Source organism: Anser anser, assembly GCF_964211835.1.
Source record: "Anser anser genome assembly, chromosome: 18".
In the NCBI taxonomy this organism is placed as follows: Eukaryota; Metazoa; Chordata; class Aves; order Anseriformes; family Anatidae; genus Anser; species Anser anser.
The window spans coordinates 2,975,285-3,003,098 of NC_139739.1; the positions used below are offsets into that span (position 1 = coordinate 2,975,285).

The 27,814-nt window shown below is 46.5% G+C and overlaps 2 protein-coding genes and 1 long non-coding RNA gene across 9 annotated transcripts; 1 reads left to right on the top strand and 2 right to left on the bottom strand.

The window, feature by feature from the left end:
• Nucleotides 1-6: 6 nt before the first annotated feature.
• MORN3 (MORN repeat containing 3) lies at nt 7-26,240 on the top strand. Of its 7 annotated transcripts, XM_083804300.1 has the most exons (9): nt 21-127; nt 2,061-2,185; nt 5,340-5,524; nt 6,529-6,684; nt 7,189-7,346; nt 9,050-9,209; nt 11,598-11,782; nt 12,160-12,267; nt 15,747-16,742. In XM_083804300.1, exons 4-8 carry the CDS (start codon nt 6,540-6,542, stop codon nt 12,226-12,228), a joined length of 717 nt encoding a protein of 238 aa, XP_083660426.1. In that variant the 5' UTR covers nt 21-127; nt 2,061-2,185; nt 5,340-5,524; nt 6,529-6,539; the 3' UTR covers nt 12,229-12,267; nt 15,747-16,742. The 7 variants fall into 7 exon arrangements, with proteins under 7 accessions (XP_083660422.1, XP_083660426.1, XP_083660420.1 ...); XM_083804299.1 differs by lacking the exons at nt 21-127; nt 15,747-16,742 and adding an exon at nt 21,531-26,240 and having other exon boundaries at nt 1,242-2,185; XM_083804298.1 differs by lacking the exon at nt 21-127 and having other exon boundaries at nt 1,242-2,185.
• LOC310883629 lies at nt 2,031-5,482 on the bottom strand. The gene is made up of 3 exons (XR_014573612.1): nt 5,001-5,482; nt 2,247-3,341; nt 2,031-2,168 (listed from the first exon to the last, which is right to left on the bottom strand). It is a non-coding gene; the product is annotated as an uncharacterized lncRNA (long non-coding RNA).
• On the bottom strand, nt 13,306-27,457 carry LOC310883626 (calcium release-activated calcium channel protein 1). The gene is made up of 2 exons (XM_083804302.1): nt 27,144-27,457; nt 13,306-16,582 (listed from the first exon to the last, which is right to left on the bottom strand). Exons 1-2 carry the CDS (start codon nt 27,255-27,257, stop codon nt 16,016-16,018), a joined length of 681 nt encoding a protein of 226 aa, XP_083660428.1. The 5' UTR covers nt 27,258-27,457; the 3' UTR covers nt 13,306-16,015.
• Between the last annotated feature and the right edge of the window lie 357 nt (nt 27,458-27,814).

Below are 27,814 nucleotides of genomic sequence, written 5' to 3' on the forward strand. Positions count from 1 at the left end.
TCATCGCGCGGGGCTGGGCGCGGCGCTGAGGCGGCGCGAGGCTCCCGCCCCGCCCTCCCGCGCCTGAGGCGATGGCGGCCCTCAGAGCCCGGCCCCGCTCAGCCCCCGGGGGGCTCAAAGCTCCTCGGTAGGCTCCGGGTGGCGTTTGCGGAGCCGCTGTGCCCCGGGGATGTGTCCCGCTGAGGGATCTGGTGGCTGAGGGGACCAACGGGGGGCTGGGGGGCCAGGGGAGCTAGCTGGGGCGAGGGCACACCCGGTTGTGATGGCAGGGAAAATGGCGAGGGGTTGGGGCCAGGGCGCTCCACGTCGTCAAGATAAGGGGAAACAGCGAGATATGTGGGGTCAGGGCACACCGGGTTGTCAATATCAGGGAAAATGACAGGATGCTGGGGTCTGGGCACACCGGGTCCTCAATATCAGGGAAAATGGTGAGGTGTTGGGGTCAGGGCACGCTGAGTTTTTAGTATGAGGGAAAATTTAATGAGCAGAGGAAGCCCAAACAGACACTGTTGAAGTATTCAGCTGCATCCCGTCCGTTCCTGGCACGCACAGCAGGCTGGGCTGGTAACAGCCTCCTGCAGACTGGGCTGAATCCAGGATGGGGTTTGCTGGCATGCTTGTGGGCTGTGAGGTGTTCAGTGAGGTTGGCAGAGGCCACTTGGTCCAAAAAGCAGGCAGAACACTGCGGTCAGTTCACAGAATGGTTGGGATGGAAGGGACCTTAAAGGTCATCTAATTCCAACTCACCTGCCGTGGGCTGGGACACCTTCCACTAGACCGGGGTGCTCAAATTTTACTTAATTTCCATTAAGTAAAAACATTTAAGTAAAAGCACTTCAACATTTATAGGACTACTTTTGCCAATACTAACATTCAAGAAGGCACTTTGAGAAAATATTGTCAATAACCCTTAAAACTATTCATTTAACACGTTATCTATAAACCTCAAAGGAAAAAAAGAAAGCTCTTAATATCACTCTTGGATATTTGCCCTGGGCCGTAATTCTGCAGCCTTGTTACATATTTGTTGGGGCCAGAGTCTGTGTTTCTGCAGGCAAAGCCCCCAGGGAAGGTGCGCATACAAAAGCAGGAAATTGTAAGCATTTCCCACCAAGAGCCAAGCTGTAGAGTCCTGTGGAGCAGTGAACAGAGACCTGCTGAGGGATCACCAGAACTTTATTCAAAGATTTAATATTCTTTCCCTTCGCCTCTTGACAAGGAACAATGCTTACAGGTATTGAGGCTGTATATAATTATAACCCCAAAAGATTTCTTTCAAAGTCTTTAAAGTGTGCTAATTAGTAATATTTGTTCAAGAGGTCTGTGTTTTCTTTAAAACAGTAACACAAAAGAATTTCACTACATACAAAAGAGGCTATCTGCACTGCTAGTTCTAAAAGTATTTAAAGTTGTGTTGTTACAAAAGATTTCAGAATTACCTGTAATCTCTTTCCATCTCCTGGGAGATTATTGCTGTTTGTATAATCTCATTATTTCAGTCACATCTTTACATATAAAATCAGAGTGAGGTAAGACAACAGTGATTTTATTTTTTTGTAACAAACTAAACAATTTGTTAATTATAAGTGTATATATTTTTACTCGCTGAGAATGGAAACTGAAGATTTTGATTATATACGTCAATTATAAAAGGACTGGTTTATCAGTTAACACTTGTGAAAGAAAAATCACATCATTTATATAGCAGTATATGGTCTTGAGAGACTCAAATTTGCATATCCAAGTTCTCTGCATTCATTTTCTTTAAACATTTCCTTGAGTTTTCAGGCTTTTTGCACTTCTCTGTCTGCAACAACTGAAATGTGCTGCAAAATTAGATTTCCTAAAGGAAGAGACTCAAAAATCTTTCTAAATGTTCACCACTTTAACTTTTTAGTAAGTTTTCAAATTGACAGTCTCCTTAATATAGATTCTGCAAAAATCCTGATGGGACCAAGATATCCATGGTGGGTCTGTAAGAGGGTGTGCACTAATCCAAAAATCCTTCACAGCGATGCCTGATGAATACTGCAGATCTAAGTCAGATCTTCTTGCTCCAGCACACGAGGACACAGGGAAGGGACGGCCCAGAGGAGCAGCGGACGCTCGCATCTCGGTACGGCTGTGCTGAAGGTTGTCCACCTCTGCCTGCAGAAACGGCTCCTGCCCTGACCAAACAGGAAAGGTACAGTCTGCTGCAGAAAAGCTATTTAAAAAATGCCACTCCTGGCTTTTCCACACCTCACCTTTCCTGCCCTGTGTTAGAAACAGGTTCTGCCGCTCAGCTGGAGTTTGGGGCAAATTCCTCAGAGTGTGTCCCTGGGGCTGGGGCTCCAACAGCCCTGCCTGGTTTTCTGGAGTCTGATTTATCTCCAGAGAGCCTCCATTCTTTCTGCATGCTTTTCCTGCAGGCCTGCTTAACAAACCACACATGCTGCTCAGTCAACAGCCGATTAACCCCATCATATACAGTTTTCATATTCGATTTCAAGGATGCCTCCCTATCCACCACTGCAGTCAAGACCTGGGCAGTTGCACTGGCTATGTCCCCAGCCCTCCCTCTGCTCCCACAGCTTAGCGCTGGTGTAGATGAGACTTTGATTCAGTTTAGCATTTTACAGAAGCCAGAAACGTGGCTGTGCAGGTTTAACAGTGAGAGAGACTTCTTATTGTCTCTTTCTCCACTGTCTTTCACCAGTGTCAACACATGACAAATGTTAACTTTCCTCTGAACCCGAGTATTCTAAAGAACACTTTTAGGTATCTTGCAAGGCTAACCTTCCAGCTCTAACATTCCAGCTTTTTAATGGCTGGCTTTTCTTCTAAGGCCTTTGAAAAGCAAATCTACAAATACAAAATCTGTTTTGCCTTTACCTTAATTAACCACCATGTCATCAACCATTCATTGCCAGAAAACATATCAAAGAAATTGAGTTAATTATTCAAGTTAAAGATCACAGCAAAACAGTGCAAACTGGAAAGGATAAAATGCAAACATGGTAAATTCCCATTCACTCATCAGGTGACAGTAAGCCATGGTAAATAAAATACTTAGCTCATGTTTCAGCTGGGAATTGGTACTGCTGATCTTATTTTGTAATCTGGACTTATTCCTCAGTTAAGGACTTGGAACAAACGAGGCATTATCTCAAGCATGGCCAAATTTCTCTTGCCTCCGTCATCATACCGTGACCTGCATGTTTTAAAACAGTGCTAAGGATCCCACAAGGCACTCTCCAGTTGCACAGCAAATAATTCTCAGCTTTGGGTAACTTCATTGGTTTACATCAGTTTGAGCGGTGTTGTTGCAGGTGTTTGAGTAGAGGCAATTAACTGTAAATCTGCAGCAAAAGAATGAAATACAGGGGGAGAGAGTATCTGGTAAGCATCGGCTTCAGCTGCCCTCCAGTAAACATTTCACTTTGCATGATTATAACAGTGCTTGAACATTTCAGATAACCTAGAGCTCTTACTTTAGATTGTTTGGATGTAAAAGCAACACTTTTTTTTTTTTTTTATCTTGAGAGAGCTGTTCACAGCAAACAGGAGGGAAGAGATTTAAAGAAACACTTTCCCTCAAGGCTGTTATTTAAGCAAAAATCAGCCAGTGAAATTTATATCTCAAACCTTCTACATTAATCCATCCCAAATCCTGCTAATAATAATTCTTAAAAACAGAGCTGAGGGGAAGAGCCCTCAGTGCTGCACCCACTCTGTACTCATTTGGCCAAAACTGACACACGCTTGGTTCGAGTCCAAGACCCTCCCACCTCTTCCTCTGGCTTTTATTTTGAATATAGCAGCAATAAAACACACATCTGAGCATCCTACTTCCACAGTATGTTGTTGTCACATTCTTCACCTTTAAAGAATTCCAGCATATGTTTCTCTAAGTGTTTCTCTCTATTTATTCTACAGAGTTCCCAGAATAAACTTAAATTATTGACTCTGATAGTTTTCAGTTGGTTTGGGCATTTCACTTCGGTGATTCCCTGAGCTTTGTGAGAGCAAACTCAGCTCAGAGCAGCTGTCTGCTTTCATTGTGAAAATGATTGGTTTCAGATGTTGTAGAACACTGAGGTCCTCTGGGTTTATTTAATAACAATAAAAAATCTAAATCTTTAGACTGAAAAAAAATAAGGCACATTCATACATCTCGTGGCCTTGCTCCACAAATGGCTGATATCTGGGCATGTTTCCCCAGCATCCTCCCATTGCTTGGTTTGTTTTTCAGCATGTACTGGAGCTACCATCCTAGCTGGAACTTGGAGAAAGTTTTTCTTTTTTTAAATACAATATAATTAAAAAATATTTTAATATAGTAGAGCCCTCTCTTAAATCATTTGGGGATCAGCCCTTGGCAGGAGAGCAATGCTGCTTTGTTGAAAGGTGCAGACTCAGTCCTGGGGTGTCTTTTGGTTCTGTTTAGCAAGTGCTTTGCTGGAGAGACCACAGCTCTACTCGGAATTTTTCTATGCAACACATGCTCGCATATTATTTTAATTACCACTGGCTTTACTTACACATGCCTCTGTGCTTTCTCTAAACATTAAAAAGGTTAAGAAACCAATTTGTGCATTTTAATTTGTTGCTTAATTATCTTAATCCTTTTAAATTCTTCATTGCATCTAAACCAGTTTAAAATACATATTGAATTTCAAATATATACATGCATATATCTTCTGCTTAGCAAAAGCTGTGGTTAGGTGATACACAGTTTGGACTTGCTTTTCAAAATCCTTGGACAACCTGCACTGTTTAAAAATAAACAAGGGAAATTGTCTGAGCTAGCTAAGTATTTTAATTGACAAATTCTCAGTTAACTGCGGTACAATATAGGGGCTGAAACAGGCAAAATAATTAATACTTTTCCAGAAGGATCTATTTCTGGTTGCAATTTAAGACTGTAATTTTTGGGCTGCAGTAAGCATTTTTTCTTCTCCCTCATGGGTTTCTCTCATTTCCCCCACAAATCCCCGTCTCCCTCTGCAGCACTGTACCTTTGCCATGGTAGAACACAGGAACAATTGTCTTTGGCGATTCTTAGGCTGTGCCCAAAGCCAGAAAACGTTTTATGAACAAGGGTGATTAAATCCTTCCTGAACATCTTCATCTCATTTTTAACAACAGGAAGTGTCAGGTTTAGTCAGATTTCTGCATGCGACCTCCGATGTGCATTTTCAAGGGGTTTCTCCATTTTCTTCTGCCACTTGCAAGGCTGATTTGTGTGTTACCCGGCAGCGGCTTAGATGCGTCCTTTCCCTACGGGGCATGTTGGTGCGTGCACAGCACCCCCCGTCCTGACAACAACGGGCACCGTCACCATGCCGTACTTTCAGATCGCTGGAGTCGCCGAAGTGGGCCAGGAGCCAGTTTTCATTTCCCGGTGACTTTCCCTACGGGCCGCTCACAGCCTGCCGGGCTCCCGTCTCCCTTCGCGCAGGAGTTTGGCAGAGTTGCTGTGACGACTCGGCCCTGGTGTGCACAGCTGCAGCACCCAGCCCGCACCGCTCTCCGAGCGCAGGTTGGTGCCCGTGGGGTAGCTGGGGCTGGGGGCAGGAGAACGTGGGTCCAGCTCGAGGGTGCTTTGCCCCTCCAGCATGTGGGCTTTCCTGCAGCATCGCTCCTTTGCGTTTGTTTCCTCTGCCTTCGTTGCTAAAATCACCCACTCCCACTGCTCTCTTGTACCCTCATCTCTCTCATCACAAACGTAAAATGGGGGCAACACAGAGGAATGGGCCTGCAGCCCCTCTGTGGGCTGGTACGCACCTGGCCAGGGTGGCTGCAGGAATTTTCCCCCCTGAGCTCACAATGAGCTCCATTCCCACTGCCGCTGCCTGCCCCATGCTGCCCCAGTGCCACGGGTGAGGAGCAAGATGGGTAGCACAATGAACAGCACTGCTTTGTTTTGGGTGGGAAGGATTGTGAGACACCAATATATATATATATATTTTTGGCAGTGATATCCCCCTAAATCATTTTTGAATGACCAAGTGGAAAACTAAGGATGAATGCTACCTCTGTTACTCTGTTTTCTAAGATATATCTAGCTTTTACTCCCTAGCAGTGAGCTATTTCCTAAAAACAAACAAACAAACAATTTGCTTGAACCAGTGCTCCTGCTTGGCAAGGAGCAGGTGGAGGATGAGCCCTGGGAAGCAGCTTGTCTGCGTCTCCACTGTGCCAGGTCAGGGCTGACCTTCCCTCATGTCCCAAAGTCCTCTTGCAGGTGCAGAGACCAATGTCCACTGCAGATATATCCTGCTGAAGCTGATTTAGCATTTCCTAACATACTACAAGCCTATTTTTAGATAGTGCAGTTTCATACATGGGTATTTTTAGATACCTTCTGTTCGTCATATCCTTATATATATGTATAATTTATCTTTGATACAGTGTCAAAAACAGACATCAATTACTGACTCAGGTGCATATTAAAATACAGTTCACTGATAGACTGTTCTGCGGTACCTGCCTTAATAATTTCACCCTAATTTATTTCTGGCAATCGTTTGTTTTCCTCTCCAGCTGAAAACACAATGCCTGTTGTGAAATACCCCAGGGCCGTAGAGCCTCTCTGGCATGAATGGGACGGGAAGGCACAGAAATGTGGGTTAAGACATACGGTCTATGCTGTAAATGGGGATCAGTACACTGGAGAATGGTTGGACAACTTGAAGCATGGTAAGATGTATTGTTTGAAGAAAAAATATCCATAGAGGTGTCTTTACAAAGGTTCAAAGGGCCAGGGAATGGTCAGGGATTGTTATGTACTCCTGGAAGAGCATTCGTGTATGTATGACTGTGTTAAATATAATGCCATGCAAAAGTGTGCTCAGACGTATTTCTAATAGGTAACATGAAGAGCTTTTACATGCACTCAGCTGCAGGGCAATTACCTGACCCATCTAGATTATGGATTTTAAAAATCCTCTAAAAATACAACCACCTGCACTCAGCTCCATGTATCCAAACCCGCCCCAGCTGTGCTCGACAGAGCGCTCTCGGCTCCCACCGCGCGGGTCGCAGGGAAAACACAACCCAGTGCACAGAAACAGCCCAAAAAAGCAGGGTTGCTGCTGCATCGCTAACATTGAAACGCGCTTGGCTTCTGTAGTATTAATTTAGCATCAAGCCTTCTCCTACCCGTTGCAATGACCTCCTTTTATTTCCTGTTCGTTGAAACAGGTAAAGGCACCCAGATCTGGAAGCGCACCGGCGCTATTTACAGCGGTGACTGGAAGTTTGGGAAGCGGGACGGGTATGGCTCATACAGCATTCCTGACCCCGTGACCAAGGAATACAAGAAAGTGTACACAGGCTGGTGGAAAAACGACAAAAAATGTGTAAGTGTGATTTCCGGCATCTGCCCTGAAACATGCAAAAAAAATAACTTAAAGTACTGGTTTTTCAAATGGTGCCTGTCCCCTGAGGCTGCATTGAAGGTGTGGAAGGGTTTGGGGTAAATTAATACGTGTTGAAAATTGAAGCTCAAATTGAAGCTGTCTCACAGTGGGGAGCCTTGCCTGCCCTCCCTTCCCTCCTGCCTCCAGGCTTGGCTTTGCTTTAAATTTTGGCTTGTCCCTCCAGAGAGCCCAGGAAACTTCAAGAGTGGCATCCATCACCCTACAGAGCCTGCAGTCCCCAGCCCCAGCAGGAGGGACCCCCTGCCCAGCCCCACGCTGCCCCTCATTGCTCCGGTTCCCTCTGGATGAGCTGCACAGGCGGGACAGGTCGTGTGTCCGTGTGTCCTGACTCGCACCACCTGCTGTGCTTCCAGCATGCTTGCAGCAGTCAGAGGAACTTGCTGATGGAATATGGTTGCAAGCACTGCAGGAAAATACAGCTTAGAAGCGCTGTGCTGCGAGTTTTACAGCGCATTAAGCAAAAAACACAAGTTCTTCAGGAAATTAAGCCTGTCACATAAATCACTGGTTTTTCTACAGGGAGCTCAGTGAGGAAGTCATCTGGTAAAAATGACTGCAATCCTATGTGCAAAATCCTTTTAGGAGCATTTTCTGGTCTGCCAATGGGAACCTTGCATTCGCCTTTGTGTCCGCTCCTAAATTGAATTAATGGCCTCTTACGCTTCTAACTGGCGTGCAGCTCTCTGGCTCGAGCCTCTTTGCAGGAGCTTCCTTCCTCATTCCCTGAGAATGTATTTTGGATGGTTGAGCTCTGGCAAAATATTTACTATATCCAAACATCAGTAGGTTGTTTTTCTTTTTCTTTTACCCCCTATAAAATCCTCCCCTTCATATCCATGCAGTTTAGTAGAATTAGTGCTCAGAAAAATCAGTTATTTCTGTAACTGATTTTTTTTTCCCAGAGATAAATTACTGCTTTCTTCCTATGGGAAAACTCATTAATCATATGTAAATATTTCTCACTGGTATCATGCCTCGTTACAGGGATGTCTCTTACCTGGCAAGCACACACAGAGGACAAACACCTCCCTGGGGTTTCTGGCCTGCACACAGTCACTGGGCTTAATTCACAAGTTCACCGAACAAATCATGCTGAGAGCCAGTTTGAGGAACAAAACCTGTGTGGGTTTATGGATGGAGCAGAAGGCAAAAATCCATCGTTAGCAGCACTGGGATACTGTCAGTCTGCCCAGGGCAGGGAAAGGGTTGCCAGCCTGGGATGCTCAGGGCTGCAGGAGACATTGGCTGGGTCAAAGGACACCAAATCCCACTTGCAGAGGCAGGTGTCTTACATTGTGTATCCCCATGCAGGTTTATATACCAGTAGAACCTGCTTTTGGCTAAATATTAGCAGCAGTCATGCCAAAAATAATATACAGAGATATAAACCTGAGATTTTGTCATTGAAATATCATTGGCAAAAAAAGAATCCTATCGCATCACCTCTATTTCCTTCACCGCCCCTTCAGCACACGGATGGTGGTTGAGCTGTGCCATCAGGCAGCTACATATCTAAAGGTAGTAAGAACAGGAGCGGTATGTCCAGAAATTAATATCCCCAAATCAAACACTGACACCTTTCAATAGCGAGGCTCCTAACTGCCTGTCTCTGCTGCGCACAGGGCTACGGGACGATGTTCTACCCCAGTGGGGAGTGCTACGAGGGTGAGTGGAGCGGCGGGCTGAGGAGCGGCTGGGGTCGGATGTGCTACGGGGACGGCTCCGTCTACGAGGGGCAGTGGCTGGCGGGCCAGCCAGGCGGGCAGGGGATGCTGTGCCTGTGTAAGTACCGGCGTGTCCACCTGCCCCTGCGCAAAACCCACATCAAGCAGGGATGGTCCTTCCCTCCGAAACGATCAGCATCACGCTGCTCTCCTGACACCGGCCAGATCGGTGGGTGCTGCCTTACATCGCCCCCACAGCTTCATGTTGGGGTGGAGGCAGCTGCCCTGATTCCTCCCTCGGGGCTCTGGGCTGGAGGCAGCAGGGGCTGGGCAAGAGCGGGTGCCATGATGCTCAAGGCCACACGCATGGAAGCTTGCTTTTGCTATGATTTACATTTAAATGACAGGGATGGTTAGGGTTAGAGATAATATACTGTTAGGTCAGAGAAGAGAAAATCTCTCTTTTCAAGCCAGGCGCCTTGCCAGGCATGCTTTCTAGCTACTGCATACCAAAGAGGAGACCGTTTTCCAGTACAAAAAACAACAGAGCTATCTTTCTGGGCTCACTATCCTCTCTCATACTTCTGACGCTGGCTCACATTGAGCAAATTAGTAGGGGTTTCATTAGTACACAATCCCTTCCCAGACATGACACTGAGTGTATCACAGATTGGGAATGTTGGGGGCATCATAAAAATAGAAATTTGGATTTTTTTTTTCTTATTTTGCTGTGGATTTAACACATTTTTCCCCAAAGCCAAGAATCCCAGTCCTTCGCAGTATAAGACACTGTGTTCCAGGAACATTTGAAGGAATGTTATCTATTATTCATCTCTTCTTATTATCTTGGAAGCAATCTTAAAGCTAGTCATTAACTAAGCAAAGCAGCCGGGAGGAACAAGCACAACTTCCTCTGCACATTGCATGCATGACTCTGCTCTCTCTGCTGGCTGTAAATTCAGCTTGGACCAATGGCTCATACCAGTGACAGCAACACGTGCTTCCAGGGGCAGCTCAGTCAACTGCCCCACTTTGCTCCCATCCGAGTCACCCTCCCCACTGCAAACCGGACACCCTCCAGGCTGACCCACCACTGCTGTGCCACTCCAGAGCCTGCCTGCACAGCCTGGGCCCCCCAGTGAGCTGGATTCCTTTGGTTAAAATTAGCTAGAACGATTATTCCATACCCACAAACTGGTAACGCATTCAGCTTGGGTGCTGGAAGCGTGGCTGGGTGCTGGCAGCATTGCAGCGGTGAAAGAAAAAGTTCTTCAGCACAGGTCACAACGAGCCACAGCTCGGGGTAAATCGCTCCTCCTGGCAGCGTGCCTGGCAGGGTGAGCGTGGCCAGGAGCAAGGTGCTGCTCTGCCACCACCGCTGCAGCACGGCAGCGGGTGAGGGAGCCCTAGATACCCTGATAGAACATGGGGCAGTGGATGGGGACACTGAAATGCCACAGCGCAGCCTGTGGAGGGTCCTACACAGCCCAGTCTGTGATTTTATTGTTTTCCACATGGGCAGAGGCTGGAGAACAGGAGCCAAGCAGCTCCCAGGGTGATCCCACAATTTCTACCTGGGTATGTGTGTCATCTCTTGCCTCGAGGAATGGCAGAGTCCAGCTGAGACCCAAAGATATTTCCACTAAGTCACCTGGTCAGAAATGCCCATTTGTTGGCTTAGAAACCCTGTCTCTAGGAAAAGGGGATGGCAGAGGGATCTCCTGGTGAGAACAGGGCGGCCTGGATGCATCCCAGCCCCACCAGCACCCTGTGAACATCCTGTTCTCAAACAGCAGCACTGGATGAGGCGGCTCTCCTCCCCTTGCAGCTCTGAGTCAGGAAGGGGCTTTTCCCATTGGTGATAGATGGATTCCCAGAGAGAAGCACAGAGCACCCCCCACTCTCTCCACTTGCAGAAAACCACAGACATGCCATACAGCTGGAAAAACAGCCTGCAAGAGATTGCATGAAGCCTTCAGACATTTCAGGAACTCCCATGCCGTAATTCCTTGAGAGGCAATCCAACTACAAGTATTATTTGAAATCGAGATTATTTTAGCTAGCTGCTGCTGCTACTCCTCCTTGCCCAGACAAGCAAAGCCCTTTGAGGCAGGCTCCCTCTGTGGTGTGTGGCAGGGACAGACCTGAAGCTTGTGTCCTGTCAGTGCTCGGGCTGTGAAGGTGACTCAGTGGCTTGGTGCCCAGCCCGAGCTCACGTGCTTGGGATTTGAGCACAAAATGAGTGTCAGCAGGAGAACAAAGCAGGGCAACACACACCTTGTTCTGGCGACAAGCGTGGGCTCCTTCGCCAGGCACTTTCTCGCTCTGCAGTACAGCAAATGGAGCAGTGCCAAAGCAGCACCGTGTGCTGTGGCTCCCTGGGAAGGGCCGGATCTGGAGCCAAGCAGATGATTTGCTCTTACCTCTGCTGCGTTGCTTGGTTTCGCGTCTAGCCCCATGATGAAATGGTGCCCATTTCACTGCCTGTTCATGTACTGAATTGCAGCAAATGAAAATCGGTATGAAGGAGGTTGGAAAGATGGAAAGAAGCACGGCCCAGGACGATTCTTCTACCTGGATAAGGGACAATTGCTTAAAGGCATCTGGGTGGCAGACATACCAAAATGTGGGATTATGATCGACTTTGGCCGAGACGAAGCTCCTGCCCCTACTCAGTATCCAATCCCAAAGGTAATTCCTAGGAATTGTTTTTGCTAACCATGTTTTCACCAACAGCACTCACCAGAGCTCGAGGTGGCTCTCAGGGCCACACTTTGCTGTACAGCCACGGCACAGGCCCCAGGCTCTCGGGGTGCACACTCAGGCTCTTGTCCAGCATTGAGCTGACCAGCCCCGCAGGGACAAGCGGCCAGTCCAGTGGTACGAGTCCACTGCTGGAGCCTCAGACTCACCCACACCTGTGAAAGCACACACTTCTGCACCAAAATCTCACCCAGCACAAAGGAAACGCAGACAATAGCTGCAGAGACAACAGTGGGATTTGAGTGAAAACCAAATGACTTCTCTGACCCCTCTCTACATAATTGATTTGCATTCTTTTTACTTAGATTGAACTAGCCGATCCAGATGCTGTCTTAGCAGAGGCCCAAGTGATGTTTGATGACAACCAAAACTAATAACCAGATGCTGAAGAAAAAGAGATGCAAGATAAGAACGTAAGCCTGGGTTACTTACTCATTTGAGTCTCACGTCCTCGCTGTGGCATATCGCTTTGTGGTCACCCCGCTTGTCCTTCAAAACTGCCCCCGTATGCTTCAGCATGAGGCCTCTTCCCACCCACCATTATTAAAAAAGAAAAAAAAAAAACAACAACAAAACAAAACAAACACAAGCTGGAAGAGGCAGTGACTGGCCACCTCCTCTGGCTTACTCCTTCTGCACAGAAATAGCTCTCCTGTTGGTTTCAAGGTCTTTAACAGTGCCTTAGAGAAGCAACAGGGTTTCAATTAAGTGCTATAAAAACAAAACCCTAGAGAAGTACAGTCAAATAAATGCACCCCAGCTTAGCTGGATACATACTGGTGAACCAAGCGGCTTTGGAAGCTGTAACAGGTGATGTTTCAATTAGCACTTTTATTAATGCAGCTTTACTTGCTGTCTGTGCACATCGTGTAACACAGTGCTTTTTTCCCTAACCGCACTAGAGCAAAGCCCCACATCGAGCACCGGCTCTGCTCCTGTGCCAGCCCACGGCCCTGTGCCGGCTGCTCCGCCTGCACCGAGGGGCAAGGACCGTGTGGAGCTGCCAGCACCAATAAGTGTCACCTACGAGAACACGAAGGAAGGTGGCACTGCAGCCACCTGGTGAAAACTGCACTGTGGGAGAGCGTGTAATTAGTTCATCTGATTTAAACTGCGCTTCTGAGTATCGCATCTTGTTCACAGTTCAAGCGGTCCCTTGACTCTTCACATTTTCTCAGCTAGACGATAACCTACTTTCCTACTTAAACACTCAGAGTAACAAAACATGCCTAGGATCGAGGTGTAAGCAGTGCTGCGGGGAGGAAAACCATGCTGCCAACATTATGCTCCCTATACCTGTGTGAACAGGAAATTTCATCTTTGTATGACTGAGATGACTAATGGCATACATGTCGGAGTTCCTCAGAAATACAGTTAGGATTAGCACAATATAGCCACAGAGATAATGGATGCAGAGAAGAACATTTTTTAGGCATCTAGGTAACAAATAATGAGCAGCAACCGAGCATATTTTATTTCATTATTTGAAGTGATTTTATATCTAAAGAAGTGATATACAACAACTGATGTTTAAAATGCTTCAGGTAAATGCATAATACCATTAGTATAAATAAAACCAAAACTTCGTGTGCACTCTTTAACATTTAGAGCCACGCGGTTGGGTCTGGTTACTGCCTCTGGCACACAGTTATTAAGAGTGCCCAAGGTATGACATTCATGACCATTTCCAGAGCTGGAAAATGAGAGAAACACACTTGATATCAGAGATTAAATTGCAGAAAAGTTAGAAAAGCAGCTGTTGTAACAGCTCCATTAGCTCAAAACTTACAGCATGAAAAAATTAAGAAGTTTTTAATTTTGTATTTCCTAAACAAAACACTTCCCTGTCACTTTTTAAAAGATCTGCAAGATAAAAAGAAATTCAGCAACTTAAGGACAGAAAATAATTTTACAAAATAAGCTTGGAAAACATTTTCTGGACTTACATTCAAAATAACGTTAGAACTTTAAAATGCATAACTTACAGACAGAAGTGTATTGTTTAAGCCATTTGTTCTAGTATGAATATTGAGTCAGATCTGCTTCCTTTACTGAGTCTCCCTTCCCAATATGGGACTGGTATTTCATGGAAGGATGGGCAAATACATTTTGTGCCTACTGCAAAGATTTCATGTTTTGGAATGCTGTTGCATTTAATGCCTTTACTATTTAATCTTTTCAGTGCTCCATGAATGAATACCTGAGGAACTGTAGTCATAATTCTCACCATCAGATTTACACCAGTAATAGAATATTTATACCTGAAACACAAAATAATGGCAGAGCTACAGAAAATCCTGCCTGGCTCCTGTACGCCAGGAAGACTTGTGAAATTGGCAAGTGGAAAGTTGTTTTTTGTGTGTGGACAGAGAATATCCCAGCAAGAAAGCTGCTGAAAAAATGCCAAGTCCTTTTTTAATGGTTAGTTTTCAGAACACAAAATGCACCGCAGGTAGCCTTGTCAACACGTCACACTGCAGCAGTGCTGACATGAGGGATCAGTCCCAATCGCTTCAGTGGGCTGCTTCCCTAGTAAACACCACACTCTGCCACCCACCCTGTCGACACATCCCATGGCTTGTAAGTACATCGGGATAACCTGAGATGGAGGTTGGATATAAGAGACCACATCCAGCCCAGGCTCAGTCAGGTACAGCTCCCTTTAACCCATCTGGGTTTAAAAAAAGAAAAACACCACAGGTTTATATTCCACAGTGTTAGCTACAGTATGGGGTCAAGTTTTGTTCCAATAGATTTGAAACCTGTTTGTCTTAAAAAAAAAAAAAATAATGGCTTTTACTCAGTGCTTTTACCCATTAAAGCCCAAAGCTTCTCCATACAAGAACTGCATTCCAGAAAATCCACTTCTAGACATAGCTGGAATTACTGAAGCAGCACAGCACAGCTGCTGCATCTTTCTTGGACACACCTCTTACCTAAGAAGCAAAAGCTTCCATTTGGCCTCGTAAGGAAGAAAACAGAAAAATGACACTGTAGCCTATCACAGATGCGTGTCTGAAAAGTAAGCAGCAATGTTAATTACAAATAATCTACTTTCATAAATAAATTGACATAGAGAAAATTAGTCTTCCAGATCCTTTGGAAGCAAAAAATGTCTGAAGTTATTACATACAACAACACTTCAGCAAGCAGAAGACTTTTTCTAAACAAGGAAGACCAAGGCATAGCTAATTACTTGGGAATCCAATGCAGAGAAAGCACCTTTTGCTGCTTGTGTCTGAGGATTTATTAAAAAATATATATTTTTTTATATAAAAGTATAAAATAATTACTACTTTGGCTTGGAAAAAACAGCAGTGGTTCTGATTTTCAAGCAAAATTTATCCAGTGATAATTTCCATCTAGTTCCTCCTTTTTTTAAAAAAAGATTCCTAAATGGAAAACAGGCGATTCTATCTCTTCAGATAATACAATACGTGCCAGCTCACGAGAACTTTAGAGCAGTTATTGCTTTTATTTTCTTCCAAAGAAGAGTATAGTAGTCTCATTCCTACTCATGTGGCCATACCACATCACAGTAGGACTAGTCATGGGTGTTTAGCAAGTTATAAAATGTGTAACTGCCATAGGAAAAGGCGCTGGAGAAATCAGTGAAGTATTAATTACTTGGCAGCAAAACATACTGGGGAAGGTGGTGGGAAAGCTTTCACTTCTACCATCTGTCAGGCTTTCCAGAGAGAACAGCGCTAGCACTGAAACCAAGTGCTAATTGCTGCATATCCCAAGTAATTTGTATCATGCCATGCAACATGGATTGGACAAGCAGTATCTTCTAGTAAATGCCAACATCAAATAAAGAGGAAAAAAGATTCTCTATCTGTCCCTAACAAATACCCAGATTTACAGTGTTGCTCTCCACGTATTCCTATAGCCACCATTCAGCACTAACAAGAAGCAAACCAGAGTGCTCACATGAGGAGGGATGCACGTGCAGTGCAAGCGTACCCCGCCATCCATTCCTTCAGATGTCAGCGATCCAACAGATTATGACAAGAACGTTTTTTTTCTCCATAAAGTTCAAACAACATTTATAAACCTTCTCTTTAAGGGAAAATCAACAGTTTGACCAGCTCATGCATGAGGGAGTCAACATAACAAGGCAGAAGCAGGACAGTGGGTTTATTTTCTTTAAGTACAGGTTTATGCAAAATGGGTAACAGCTGGGGAGATGGCATCACCTCTGTGATCCAGCTGATCCTGGAGCCGTGCAAATTCAGCAAGTTCATTCAGTTCCTGAAATTGCCTGTCTGTTTTATGGCTGACCAGTGACCTGTAGAAGTGGACGGCAAACACAATGAAAATCAGTCCAAAGGGAACCATAATAGACGTTGATGCAATGGCTGCTGCCTGTCCTGATGTGATGGTGGAGCTGCTGTTCTGGGACGGACCGCTAGGGTTCTTCTTTAAGGGAAGGAACTTCACCCAACACAGTAATACCACCTCTGCAAGAAAGAGCAAAGTCCCAATGACAGTAGAAAACGCCCAGGCAAGCTCAATGTGCCGGTGCATACGCTCGTGAGGGGATTCCTTTACAGAGTTGAGATTATGCACATTGCTAACGGCCTCTATGTTTGGAAGAATGCAGGTACTTATCATGAGTGCAAAAAGGTGAACTGCGACAAGGACGGTAGTACAGGCACTGAAGGCTATCAAGAGACCTCGTGGGTAGTCATGGTCTGCATCTAGTTGAACTTCTACCATAGCCACCTGAAAGGAAAGGGAAAAAAAAGGAGATATTTACCTGTGTTACATATTTTTTGGTTATTGATTATTCTAATTTCAGATTATTTTCATTGCAGGATAATTAAGCATGTCATACTAATTCTGTTTATTCTTTGACAATAAAAACACTTATTTGGGGCCCAAACATTTCCGGAACATCGTCTGATCCAAACAAAATTAGAGACTACATTTGAACTTCTTTTCATGTCAATCTTACGTCTGAGCTATCATGCGAAGGCCACCTTTCTCATATTTGCTGCTCATTTGTAAAGCAAACCATCAGTATGCGCTAAACTACTAACAGCACAACCACCTTGCTACCTCCAGCTCATCCCAACAAAATAGCTGGATTTTAGGAGTCGAAGTATGTTGGTCACAAAGATTTCTTCTTTCCTGTATTATATCATAGTGGCAGCTTTTGATCTTTTACTACAGATTATAAATTTTGTTGGATATTAGGAAATGTTGTGTGTCCCACACATATGTAGGATGAATACCGTAGCAAGTCTTTTGAAGTAGGTATCAGTAACACAAAGGCCTGGGAAGGCTGCAGGCTGCCCTTCACAAGCCTGGTGGTCCCTTCACCTTATCTATTTGTGTTCTGAAGAGCAGGAGCCTTTCACTAGGAAGATCACCTTTCCATGGGGCTCTTGGTGATATGCCTTCACTCAAAATAAGTATATAAGCAGACTCCAGAAAAGCAGTTCAGAATGTGAAAAGCTCCACAACGTCTGTGGCCAAATAAGCCTGTTAGAGGAAATAAGCGTGGAGAAGACTGGAGGACAGAAAAGATGTTGCTAGCAACTCTTTGAACTACTAGGGAAAGATTTGAGAAGGAATTACAATTCAGCACGCTAATATCCCAGATTGAGAGAGCGCAGCAGTTTCTACTGTCTGAACTCATGGATATTGGTGTTTATAGAAGAAATCATCTGGTTCATGGAACAAAGCAATATTAGACATCCCAGAGAGCACAAAACTCTGGAAATTGTGTCTAACCGCACCCCTGGGTGAGCACTCTACACCTCATGAAGATGCTCCAAGGCCAGCCCTCTACTATCCGATGCAGCCATGCCCTTTTACAAACCTGATCCCTAAGCATGCCTGTGCTTTAAGAGCAGAAATTCCCATTAAATAACAGCACTAGGAAATTTATAAACACAGCTGAAATATTTTTGATAAAAGAAATTACAGAGCATGCTTTTAACAGGTTTTAAAACCGTCAGGTGATTTTAAGCATGTGCAACTGATGAGTGACGCTAACCCCAGGAACCTTCTTGAAAAGTCCCCTTTCCTGATAAATCTGCCTTTGAGACAAAGCACATTTCCATACAGGGGATAGCGCAACAATGTCTCTAAGTTTAGCGATCTTTCTCAAAGTATCTCATTAAATAAATAAAATATGTTCAAAACACAGAGGAAAAAAAATTAACGGCAGCCTTAAATCTGAACACATGTACCCCATATGAGGGAGACACAGAGTTCTGCTGCTCAGCACAGCTCAGACTGACTCGCACCTTGGCTGCCCAGTCTCAAATCTTCATGGAAGCAAGTCGGATCGCTCGCCCAGCGATCACTACCCTTGTCAAGAAGCAGTCAGCACCCGCTAGGTTGGGGACCGAGCCGTTCCAGCAACGCCTCCGAGGAACGGGGAAGCTGGCACAGGTGCGTGTGACTGAGGGAGAAGCAGTGGTACCAGGGCCTTGGACTCTCAGCAGCACTAAGCTCTGTGTCTAGCTCTTCTGTAACGCACCAGTTTGCCCTCAGAAGACCACGAAAACAGTTAGGCATTGTATTTCCTAACACAAATGAGCTCACAAGTCCCACCGAGCCAGGTTTAGCCCACTGCTAAATGACACCAATGGCTTAGATGGTGTTCAGCCTACAGTGCACGTTTCCAACACCTCCACTTTCATCAAAAGCTCACACAGAAAATTTCCTGAAGTGTAGGTAATATATGTGCAGGAAGATATAGAGCCAAACTACACCAAGTCTGGGATCCCATCTCCATGCACGCACAGAATCAGCATTCTAGGACACTGCAACTCTTTATTGCTAACGTACCAAATATTAAGCCAACCGGGGCCTTTGCTCAGACATGTTTCAACAGGCATTCAAGGACTTTTGCCAATATTTTAATTCCTTTACTGAAAGCTTTTATCATCGTAAGCCTAACCAATCAGCTAGCGAACAACATCCAAGTGTTACAAGGAACTCAACAAGAAATTTTATTAATACATATACAATTCTTGTTCAAAGATCTTATGATACCATTTCTCAGCTGTGGAAAACTTCACATTTGAGAGGATAAACAAAGCCGTCGGGTGTCGCTTCTACGGGGATCGCTCCTTAGTACCAAAGCACTCACGGGAAACTGGGCTTCCTGCGTGCTGTGTTTTTCCACAGAAAAACTGCAAGCCTTCAACACTGAGGATTCATTTTCATACTTAACAGAATTTATTTCATGCAAATTTTCTGGTGCATAGTTTGAATTTGAAAGCTAGGCTGCCAGATCTATTTTAGACTCAACAACATCCCACTATTGCAGGACATTTTAATCCTCCATCCGAGTACTTATTAGGATAACAACCAAATAAGACACTAAAGAATTGCATAAAAGTTTTTTTCTTTTAAGAACTGATGATTTTTTAAAAAGCATTTAATTCACCAAATACTGAAGACATTTTACATTTCTATTAATCAATGTCTCCACGTAATAATGATATCAAGCATCTGATTTTGAAGTTTAGTCAGACTCTCTTAATTCCAACATAACAGCTGCTCCTGAGCTCTTTCCATTTCAGTGTCAGCTAAAATTACATTTAATCCAAAAGCACCTATTTCTGATTTGGCTTTATTATATGCATACTCAAAACAACATCTTACAAGAAACAAGCTGAATTTAAGCAGCATTCAGACACTCATAGTTCTGCGCCTATATAAGCACAGAGAAAATCGCAGGGAGAGCTGGTCTACAAAAAATGGGGGCCCAGCCAGGAACCCGAGTTACCCCAAGTTCAAGGTACACAGCAAAGCTTCGGTGTATGGCTGACAAAGGCATTGAGACCGATCTGCTCTGCACGGGATGTCTGTTGTGTTGGTAGGCCCCCAAATCACCTCTCAGAAGTGCTTTCAGAAATCTGTCAAGACTGTAGCTGTTACTTAAGGCTTGGCACAACTAAACTCACGAGCAGGAAGGGTGTAACTTCCTTCAGCTCAAACCATACCATGCAATTAGCTACTCTAATTGCAAGCATACCCTCTCTATAAAAATAATTACAGAGACCATCACCATCATCTGAACGGTAACCCCAGCACGAGCCTTCTAACATGTGCAATAATCTGGCAGCCAAGTAGTCACCACCACACACTGCCAATTACCCCCAGCTTGGGACACTAAGAAGTTAAGCTGTGAGTAAAGCAGAGGCAGGGCAGTCAGCCACCCTGCCTCGAAGTCTCACGCACCCCAACACAGCCAAAACCTGCCAGAAAAAGGCTCCGTACCAAGGGGGGGCAAGCTCCTGATTCCTAGAAAACAAACACACACAAAAAATGGAGCATTCCACAGGGGGTGCATGCCTAGGACAGTTTCGGCATCTTCTCTTGAGTCCCCCCCACAGCAGCTTGTGCCAGCACAGCTCTGATGGCAAGCACCAAGGGAGGCCACCATGAGGGAGGAAACCCAGCTGGCTGTCGTGCCAGCAAGCAGCACAACCTCCTCCCCACGGCTGGAACCAGAGAGAAGAGTACTAGCAATCACGTGCTGGGACAGGAAAGAGCCTACAGCAAAGTGAAGCACAGAATTCTCCACGGGGGGTACAGCAAAGCCTCCTTGTGCTTGCACCTGGCAGACTAACTCCTGCTTGACCTCTAAGTGAAAAATCAGTTTGTGCTTTCTGTCTCCTCAAACTGACAAAGAAGCTAATTTGGGAACCCTTTCACTATAAACTAGCAGAAAAAACTGCCAGTGCTTTTCAATTGCAAGCCTCTGTTCTCAAGAGCAGCAAACTGCCTGGGCCAGGCTTGAGGCACCTAAACCAAGAAGCTCCATTTTTTCATTATGAGGCCCTGTGTCTGTTTTCAAACAGTGATGCAAAGCAAGAGAAGTTCCTGTCTCCTTTGCTCACGCTGCAATTTCAATACACAGATCAGAACTGCTCTTGTAAGGTTACACTTACCATACCAGGGCCCCCGTGAGCACATCTGCTATGATCCAAGCCCATGCAACGCACGGTCGGATGTGTACATGCTGTGCTCCACGCAGGACATTCTTCCTCCATGACTTCCGTTACGTTTCGCTGCCATTACCTTGCCTTGCTGCGTAACCATAGACTAACGCAGGCTGGAAGACACCTCAAGAGGTCATCTGGTCTAATCCCTGGCTCAGAGAAGAGCTAACTTTAACTTCAGATCATCCTACAGATATAATTGACAGATTTACTGCAGCCCTCGACGAAGCTGTAAATCTGAAATAGAGTTTCCTGACAAAACTAAGGGACTCTCGTGGTCATAGGATGCAAGACTGGAGTCTTCAAAGAACTAAAGGAAGCGGGGCATTCAGATGCTATCCCAAGTGCTCTGAAAGTTTCTATCCATAAGAGCACTGACACAGTGACTTAGATTCTATAAAATATCAACTTCTCTGTTTTACAAGAAGAGAACTGTGATAACAATAAAACCATTAATAAAACTACTTTCACCAGCAATAATGCAATTCTCCATAAAGAACCAAACACACAGCTACAAACAAAGCTTATATGGTCACAGAAATGCAGGATGAGCAACTGTCCTGGCTTGCCACTTGTTCATTTTTACCGCAGCAGTGGGACCTCAATAAACAGCTTGCTTCACACTTCAGCATTATTCCCCAATTTTATAGGCTACAAGAAAGGTTTCAATTTCAGAATAAAGCAAGTTTCAATTCCTGTTTTAGGATCGCCTTCTCCAAAACGAGTATTCAGAGGAAATAAAATGTGAGAGACACCAATCAGAAGGAAAACAAAAGGGAGGACCGAACTAAGAGCCACCCATGTAGCAGGTGATAATGACACTTGAGATTCAACAGTGGAAAAAAGGTACGTGCTCTTTGCTATTACGGGCAACAGCAGCAAACAGCTTCTGAGAGCTCTCTGACAACCACAGGCTCACAGCCTTTTCAGCATCAGTAGCCACTGCTGTATAGAAAAGGAAATAAAATGCCTTATCTTATACAAGTAAATCTGTATTATCTAGGACCCATTTATAGATGACTTCCTCTACTCCCCTTCCCCACAAAGGCGGCCCTGAGCTCTGGCAGGCAGGAACATAACACGGGCTGGGAGCCCGCGCTGTAACCGCCGCACCGTGTGAATTGTTAGGGTCTGCCTCTCGCAGCAGCAAGTACTGCCGTTAACATACAGCTGCAAGTCAAGGCCGAGTTCAGCACGTTTCATGCCACAGAGAGAGCTTCAAACCAAGCAGAGCCACAGCAATTTCTAACTCCTCGCTGCTGACTGTAGCTCTGATGACCACCCTCTCCACTGAATGCCCGATTTTAGCTAAAAGCATTCTGTAACTCGGGGCTGCGGTCAGTGCCCACTGACGGCCAGGTGACAGGACTGCTGTAGATTTGTCTCCTGTACGCTACATAATGCTATCTGACCTGTCTAGAGCTCCAAAGGCAAGCGCTCTTCTCTCCTTTTTATCTGAGATTCAGAGAGCGAGAAACCAGTATTATTAAAAGTTACTGGATTTAAACATAGACAACCTTATAACGACACGTTTAATGGAATACTCTTGAGAGACACTGGCTCTTGGTACCGTCACATTCTTACTATGCCTACCACTCACGGAGGGAGCTTCCTCGCAGATCGTCACAAACAAAACCCTTCCGGAAAGGTTGCTGGCTTCAAACATCAGTCTTACTAAAGGCACTTACTGAGCCCAAGTCTAGGATTACCTGTACATCCTCGCAGGATTGCTCTCACCTCCTCTTCCCTGGCTACAGCTACCGTTCCTAGATAAGGAACTGATTCAGAAGACGACAGTTTCTATACCACATGATATGTCAAGAATGGCTTTTAAGAAAGCTTCCTTCCTGGTTGCATATTTTAAGGGTCCATCCACACAAGGAGAACTTCACCTGGAGAAGCACACCAGAGCTACAGCACCTGCACCTCACCATGCCAGAATACGCCCCAGTAAAATTGCACACAGCAATCACTAAAATATTTTAATCGACACCTACCTGCAGAAATATTTTCTTACCTTCACTTGCTGCAGCTCTGACTAGGCTCGGCTGCATCTAGCTATCCAAACACTTCCATGCACTAGCGACTCCGTAACACACACGACTCTGAGCAGGAAGCCCTCCCACAGGAGAGGTCTCTCCGAGTCTCGGGCTCAGATCACTAGGTTATTTCAATAACAAATCCCACCTTCTAACCCCAGCTTGTCTACATGTGGGACCGCAGGGAGGAGATGGGATCGGGATGGGATCGCAGGGAACTCGTGCTCCTCCGGCTGTCCACGCTCCGGAGCCGGTCGGTCTCTGTTCCTGACAGCGCTGCTCGCTCCCAGAGGCAGAGGCACAAAGCCAGGCTCTCCACCGAGTCTCTGCACCATTCATTACGAGTTATAAACATCTCATACAAAGACTGGCTCTGGCCTGTACAGAGTCACAGGAAATTTAAAAAGAAGAGCCAAAATAACGACATTATTACTGCTTTTTTACACAGAAGAGAAAGTGAGCTTCCTTTATGATCTGTCTAGAATCACGGCTGGGGCTTGTTACGGTGCAGAATGGCAAAGCCTTGACAATCACTAAGTCACCACTGGAACAGAAGTGCATGATTTAATTTTATTTTGTTGGTAAACATGAAAATGCAGTACCCACGTAAGAGGAATAAACACATCTTAAGGCGGCGGCATCTCCACACAGCATAACTTACGATAAATTTAGTTTATAAGTACAAGGTCAGATTAGACAGCACAGCAGGGAGAAGAAACCACAGCTTAATGTCACCTTGACATCCTCCAAATCAGAGCAGCCACCCACAGCTGCTGTTAGAGCCCTAAGCACTCCTCGCTGCTGCCTTCCTCATCTATAACCTGAGACAGGGATGCTCAGCGGAGCAACAAAACGCTGCTTTCACGACTGTAAGCAAACAGAAGAAACCTTTCACACAGACGAGATTCTTCCAGGCAAGCCATAACCTCCAGGTGCAACAGCAATGTAAAAGGCAAGTGGTGGCAGAAGCCATGAAACCAGGCCTGTAAGGCTTTACTGGAGGTTACAAACCACAGCTTTTGCACATTATTCTACCAGAATCCTGGCTAACTACAGCTGCAACTCCTGAAGAGAGATCACTGCAGAGTGATTTAGAATGGCAGAGTAACCCTTACTAGACAAGGGCTATGCTATCTGCTCAGCGCTGGCAGCAGCGGGGTCTGGATCCTTCCTGAAATATCTCCATAATAGTTGATATTGAAATAATGTATATCAGTGCAGTCAATCTTCTACAAAAGATGACTGAAGCTCTCTGCAGAAGATTGTATTGGCTACATTTCAAAGGCACGAGCTGACGGTTCTTTGACGATATCCAGTATTTGAAGCTTATATACTACTATTTACGACACTCTGCCCAGCTTGAATCATGAGAGGCATTTACAAGTTAAGTGCGCGCTGTCTCGTAAGTAACATCCTCCGAATTCTAAACATAACTAAATCAACTACCATGGCTGTATAACGCAGATCCCTAATTTAGGCTCGGGTATTTTCACAGAGCTGTCAATTTTTTTTTTTTTTTTGGGGGGGGGATGGGGATGTTTGAGTTTTCCAGTTTGATGGCTGTTGGGATTTAACAACTTCCCTCATTTTTTCAACTCCAGTATCATGCAGTTGTCAAACTACCATGATGCAACTGTGGTGACAAAATGATGCTAACACATCCGCTTAATTATTCCAACAAAAATAACCTGCCAGCAATCCACCTGCACTGGAGATTTTGATACTGCCACTACAGGTGTGGATGAGCTAGTGTTAGCAGCACTGGATATGTTCTGCAAAATATTCCTGGTGGTGATGGTCAGCCCTGAGATAAACTGGGTTAAGACAAAGTCAGGCATGGAAAAGGAAGTCAGGCATCAAGATCTAGAAGATGAAACATAAGTGAGAAGAAATCCTCGATGCCTCTACCAACACACGGAGGAAACCCTCCATTCCTTTCCTTCATGGACTACATATGCCCCCCAGTTTCTTTCCTTACCCCTAAACGTTTGGGGGACTTATAAATTTCACAGCTCTCTGTTTAGGAATATGGCAGTGGACGACAGCATCCAGGGAAAAATGCCCAAAGTAAATGCTGAGGTTTACTCCTGGGAAAAGTGGCTCTAACATCAGTTTGCAGCCACCAGACCCTGCACCACTCTCCCTGAGATTAACACAAAGTGTAAAATACTGATTTGCAGGCTCTAAAACAAAACTGATCATGGAGCAGGCTTTTAATAAATTTCCTCTGTGGAAGCGCGACCTGACATTTCATGCTCTACACGTCACTGCCCTGTGCAATCCCTTGACTTCGGCATGCATCATTTAACTGGGGTAAGCTTAACTAATCTTGAGGGAATGAGCTCTGAAAAGGGCTGCTGTTACATACGAGATTAGTCCAACAATAAAGGACCAGTTTAGCAGGGGTACACTTAGCTCATACTAGAGGACGCAAGCACTGTTTAATAAAAGAACAAGGATCAATGGAGCAGGCATGGAGACGTGCACATTCCTCTCCTGACAATTCCCACCGATCTGCTGGGCGGTCCTGAATGTGTCTTTTAGGCTCTTTCTTCCCTGCGTTGATAAGGAAAAGGGAGGAACAATGACACTTAATTGCTGTACTAAGTTTGAGATCCAAGACTAGATTGTACTTGAGCAGCCTATTGTTCAGATATCAGGTGCTGAGGAATCTGCTGAAGCTGGTAAACAATGCACAGGCGTGGCGGCAGCAAGAAGGCCCTGCTTTTCAATGCAGAAATCGCTGAAGAAAACTTTAGCAGATAAGCAAAGTTATTCAAAAGAAATCTAAAAATATTTGAAAGTCAAGTCAGCTCTTCTGGAAACCGATGAGGAAGTCCCAGCCAGACAACAATCTCTTAACAGCCAAACCAGCGAGGCTACAAGTTGGTTTTTCTTTAACAAGGTCACACTGGACATCAAAGCAGAACTTTTGAGAGGGTAACTTGAAGAAAATCAAAATGGGATGAGTATTCACAGGCAATGTTCCTTCCAACTACAGCTTTTGCTAATCAGAACAAAGTGGCTTTTTCCTGAACTACCCTGAGCAACATCAATTCAAAAGCAGATGCTTCCAGCTGCAGGACTCCGAGCTCCCAGATCTGCTGCAGACAGCCAGGAAAGCAGTGGATGCACCTCGCACATCCACAGGACGCTAAGAACCCACACAGCAGGTATTTAGAGAAAAGCACAGTGCAGACTACAGCTTTCCCCTTCTGTCCTCTCTCCGTGAGAAATCCTGACTCGAGCAGCCAGCCTGGCAAACTGCTCTGACACAAGAGGAGCGCACAATGAGGGAAACCCAGCAGCAGCAGCGGTGTGCGAGCTGCGCGTCACCCAAGGAGACCCGAGCCCAACATGCCGCTGCACCAACACAGCTGCCTGTCAGTCAAACGGGCCCCGGGCACCGCCACCCCGAGGAGCTGCGGCTGTTTTTAGCCATCCAAGAAGGGCAGTGACATTTATTTGACCGTCAGAAGGCGGCTGCGGACCGGCTGTTGTGTTTTGAAACAGCATCCTCCAGCTAGAGCAGTGGTCTGGCAGGGGGTTCATCTCACGGCGGGGAGTGCCTTGCTGAAAGAGGGGCAAAAATAAATCAGCGCAGAACAAATGCATGAATATGAAGTATTTTCACAGACGCACAGGTGGCTGCTTGGTAGGTCAGGGGACCGGACATGCGATGGAGTCTGTAAATGACCGTATTTCTGATTATATCCAGCTTCCACTTGAAGCAGTTAGAGTTACCAGGCTGTGATCCTGTAGCAGACCCCAAGCACACTAACACCACGAGGCATTCCCAAAACTCGCACAAAACCCCTCAGCGCTGAGCAGCCCCCGAGTTCCTCCACGCACACGCACAAACGGCGGCGCTGCGAAAGCCCGGCGACAGGCGCAAGGAGTTGGAGGGACACCGCCAACTCTAAGACCCAGCGCAAAGAAGGAAGAAAATAAAAATAAAAAGGATCCAGAAGCAGAGCCACGGTGAGCGCCGGGCGAAGCGGACCAGCTCCAAGCCCGGCGGGGCCGTGGCCGGGCGCTCCCGGGGCCTCCCCCCCCTCAGGCGCCTCCTCACCGCCGCCCCGGGGCCGCCCGGGTGTGCCGAGCCCCGGGGGCAGGAGGCCGGGGAAGGGCCGGGGAAAGACCGCTATCGCCTCAGGGCTTCGTCCTCGGTCAGAAAAAGGGGAAGCGGCGGCACCGCTTCGCCTCCCCCCCCCCCGCCCACGCTTCCCGCCCGAGCCCCGGCGGCCCGTCAGCGCCCCTCGCCCGCCGGGCGCTCACCATGGCGAAGCCGGAGAGCAGCGCGGAGGTGCGGCTGGAGGCTTTCAGCTTGGCGCGGCTCAGGTAGAGCTTCCGCCAGGACAGCGCCTGCATCGAGTGCTCGTTCAGGCTCATGGGGCTCCGGGCGGCGAGGGAGCGGGCGGAGGAACGGCTCGGGAGGCACCCAGCAGCGGCGGCGGCGGCTCCTTCCTGCGGCACAGCGAGGGCACCGGCTGCGCTAACGCCCCATGGCGCCCGGCGGCTGCTGCTGCTGCCGGGGCCGCGCCTGCCGCCACGCCGCGGCGAGCCTGAGCCTGCGCCCGCCGAGCGCCGCCCCGCAGCCGCCTCATTGGGGCCCGGCCCGGGGCCCTCCTCCGCCACCGCCCCGCGGCTCCGCGCCCGCTTCCCGGCGGCCCGAGGGCGGCTCGGAGGCGGCCGCTGCCCGCCGCTGAGGTGAGGAGAGGACCCGGCACGGCCGCCCCTCAGCGGGCCCCTGAGGGCGAAGCCCCGCCGAGCAGGTTGCCGTTTAATTCGGTAACGAGAGCTTAGTTCCCGGGGAGCTGTAGTTTGTGAGGGAGTTTCTTACAGCCCCCTCCGCTCGTTGCTGGTGAATCCACACAGGACAGAAAAAGGGACGGGGCAGCTGCCGCCCCCCCTCAGAACGCAGCCACCCAGCCCTTCCTCAGCTACCT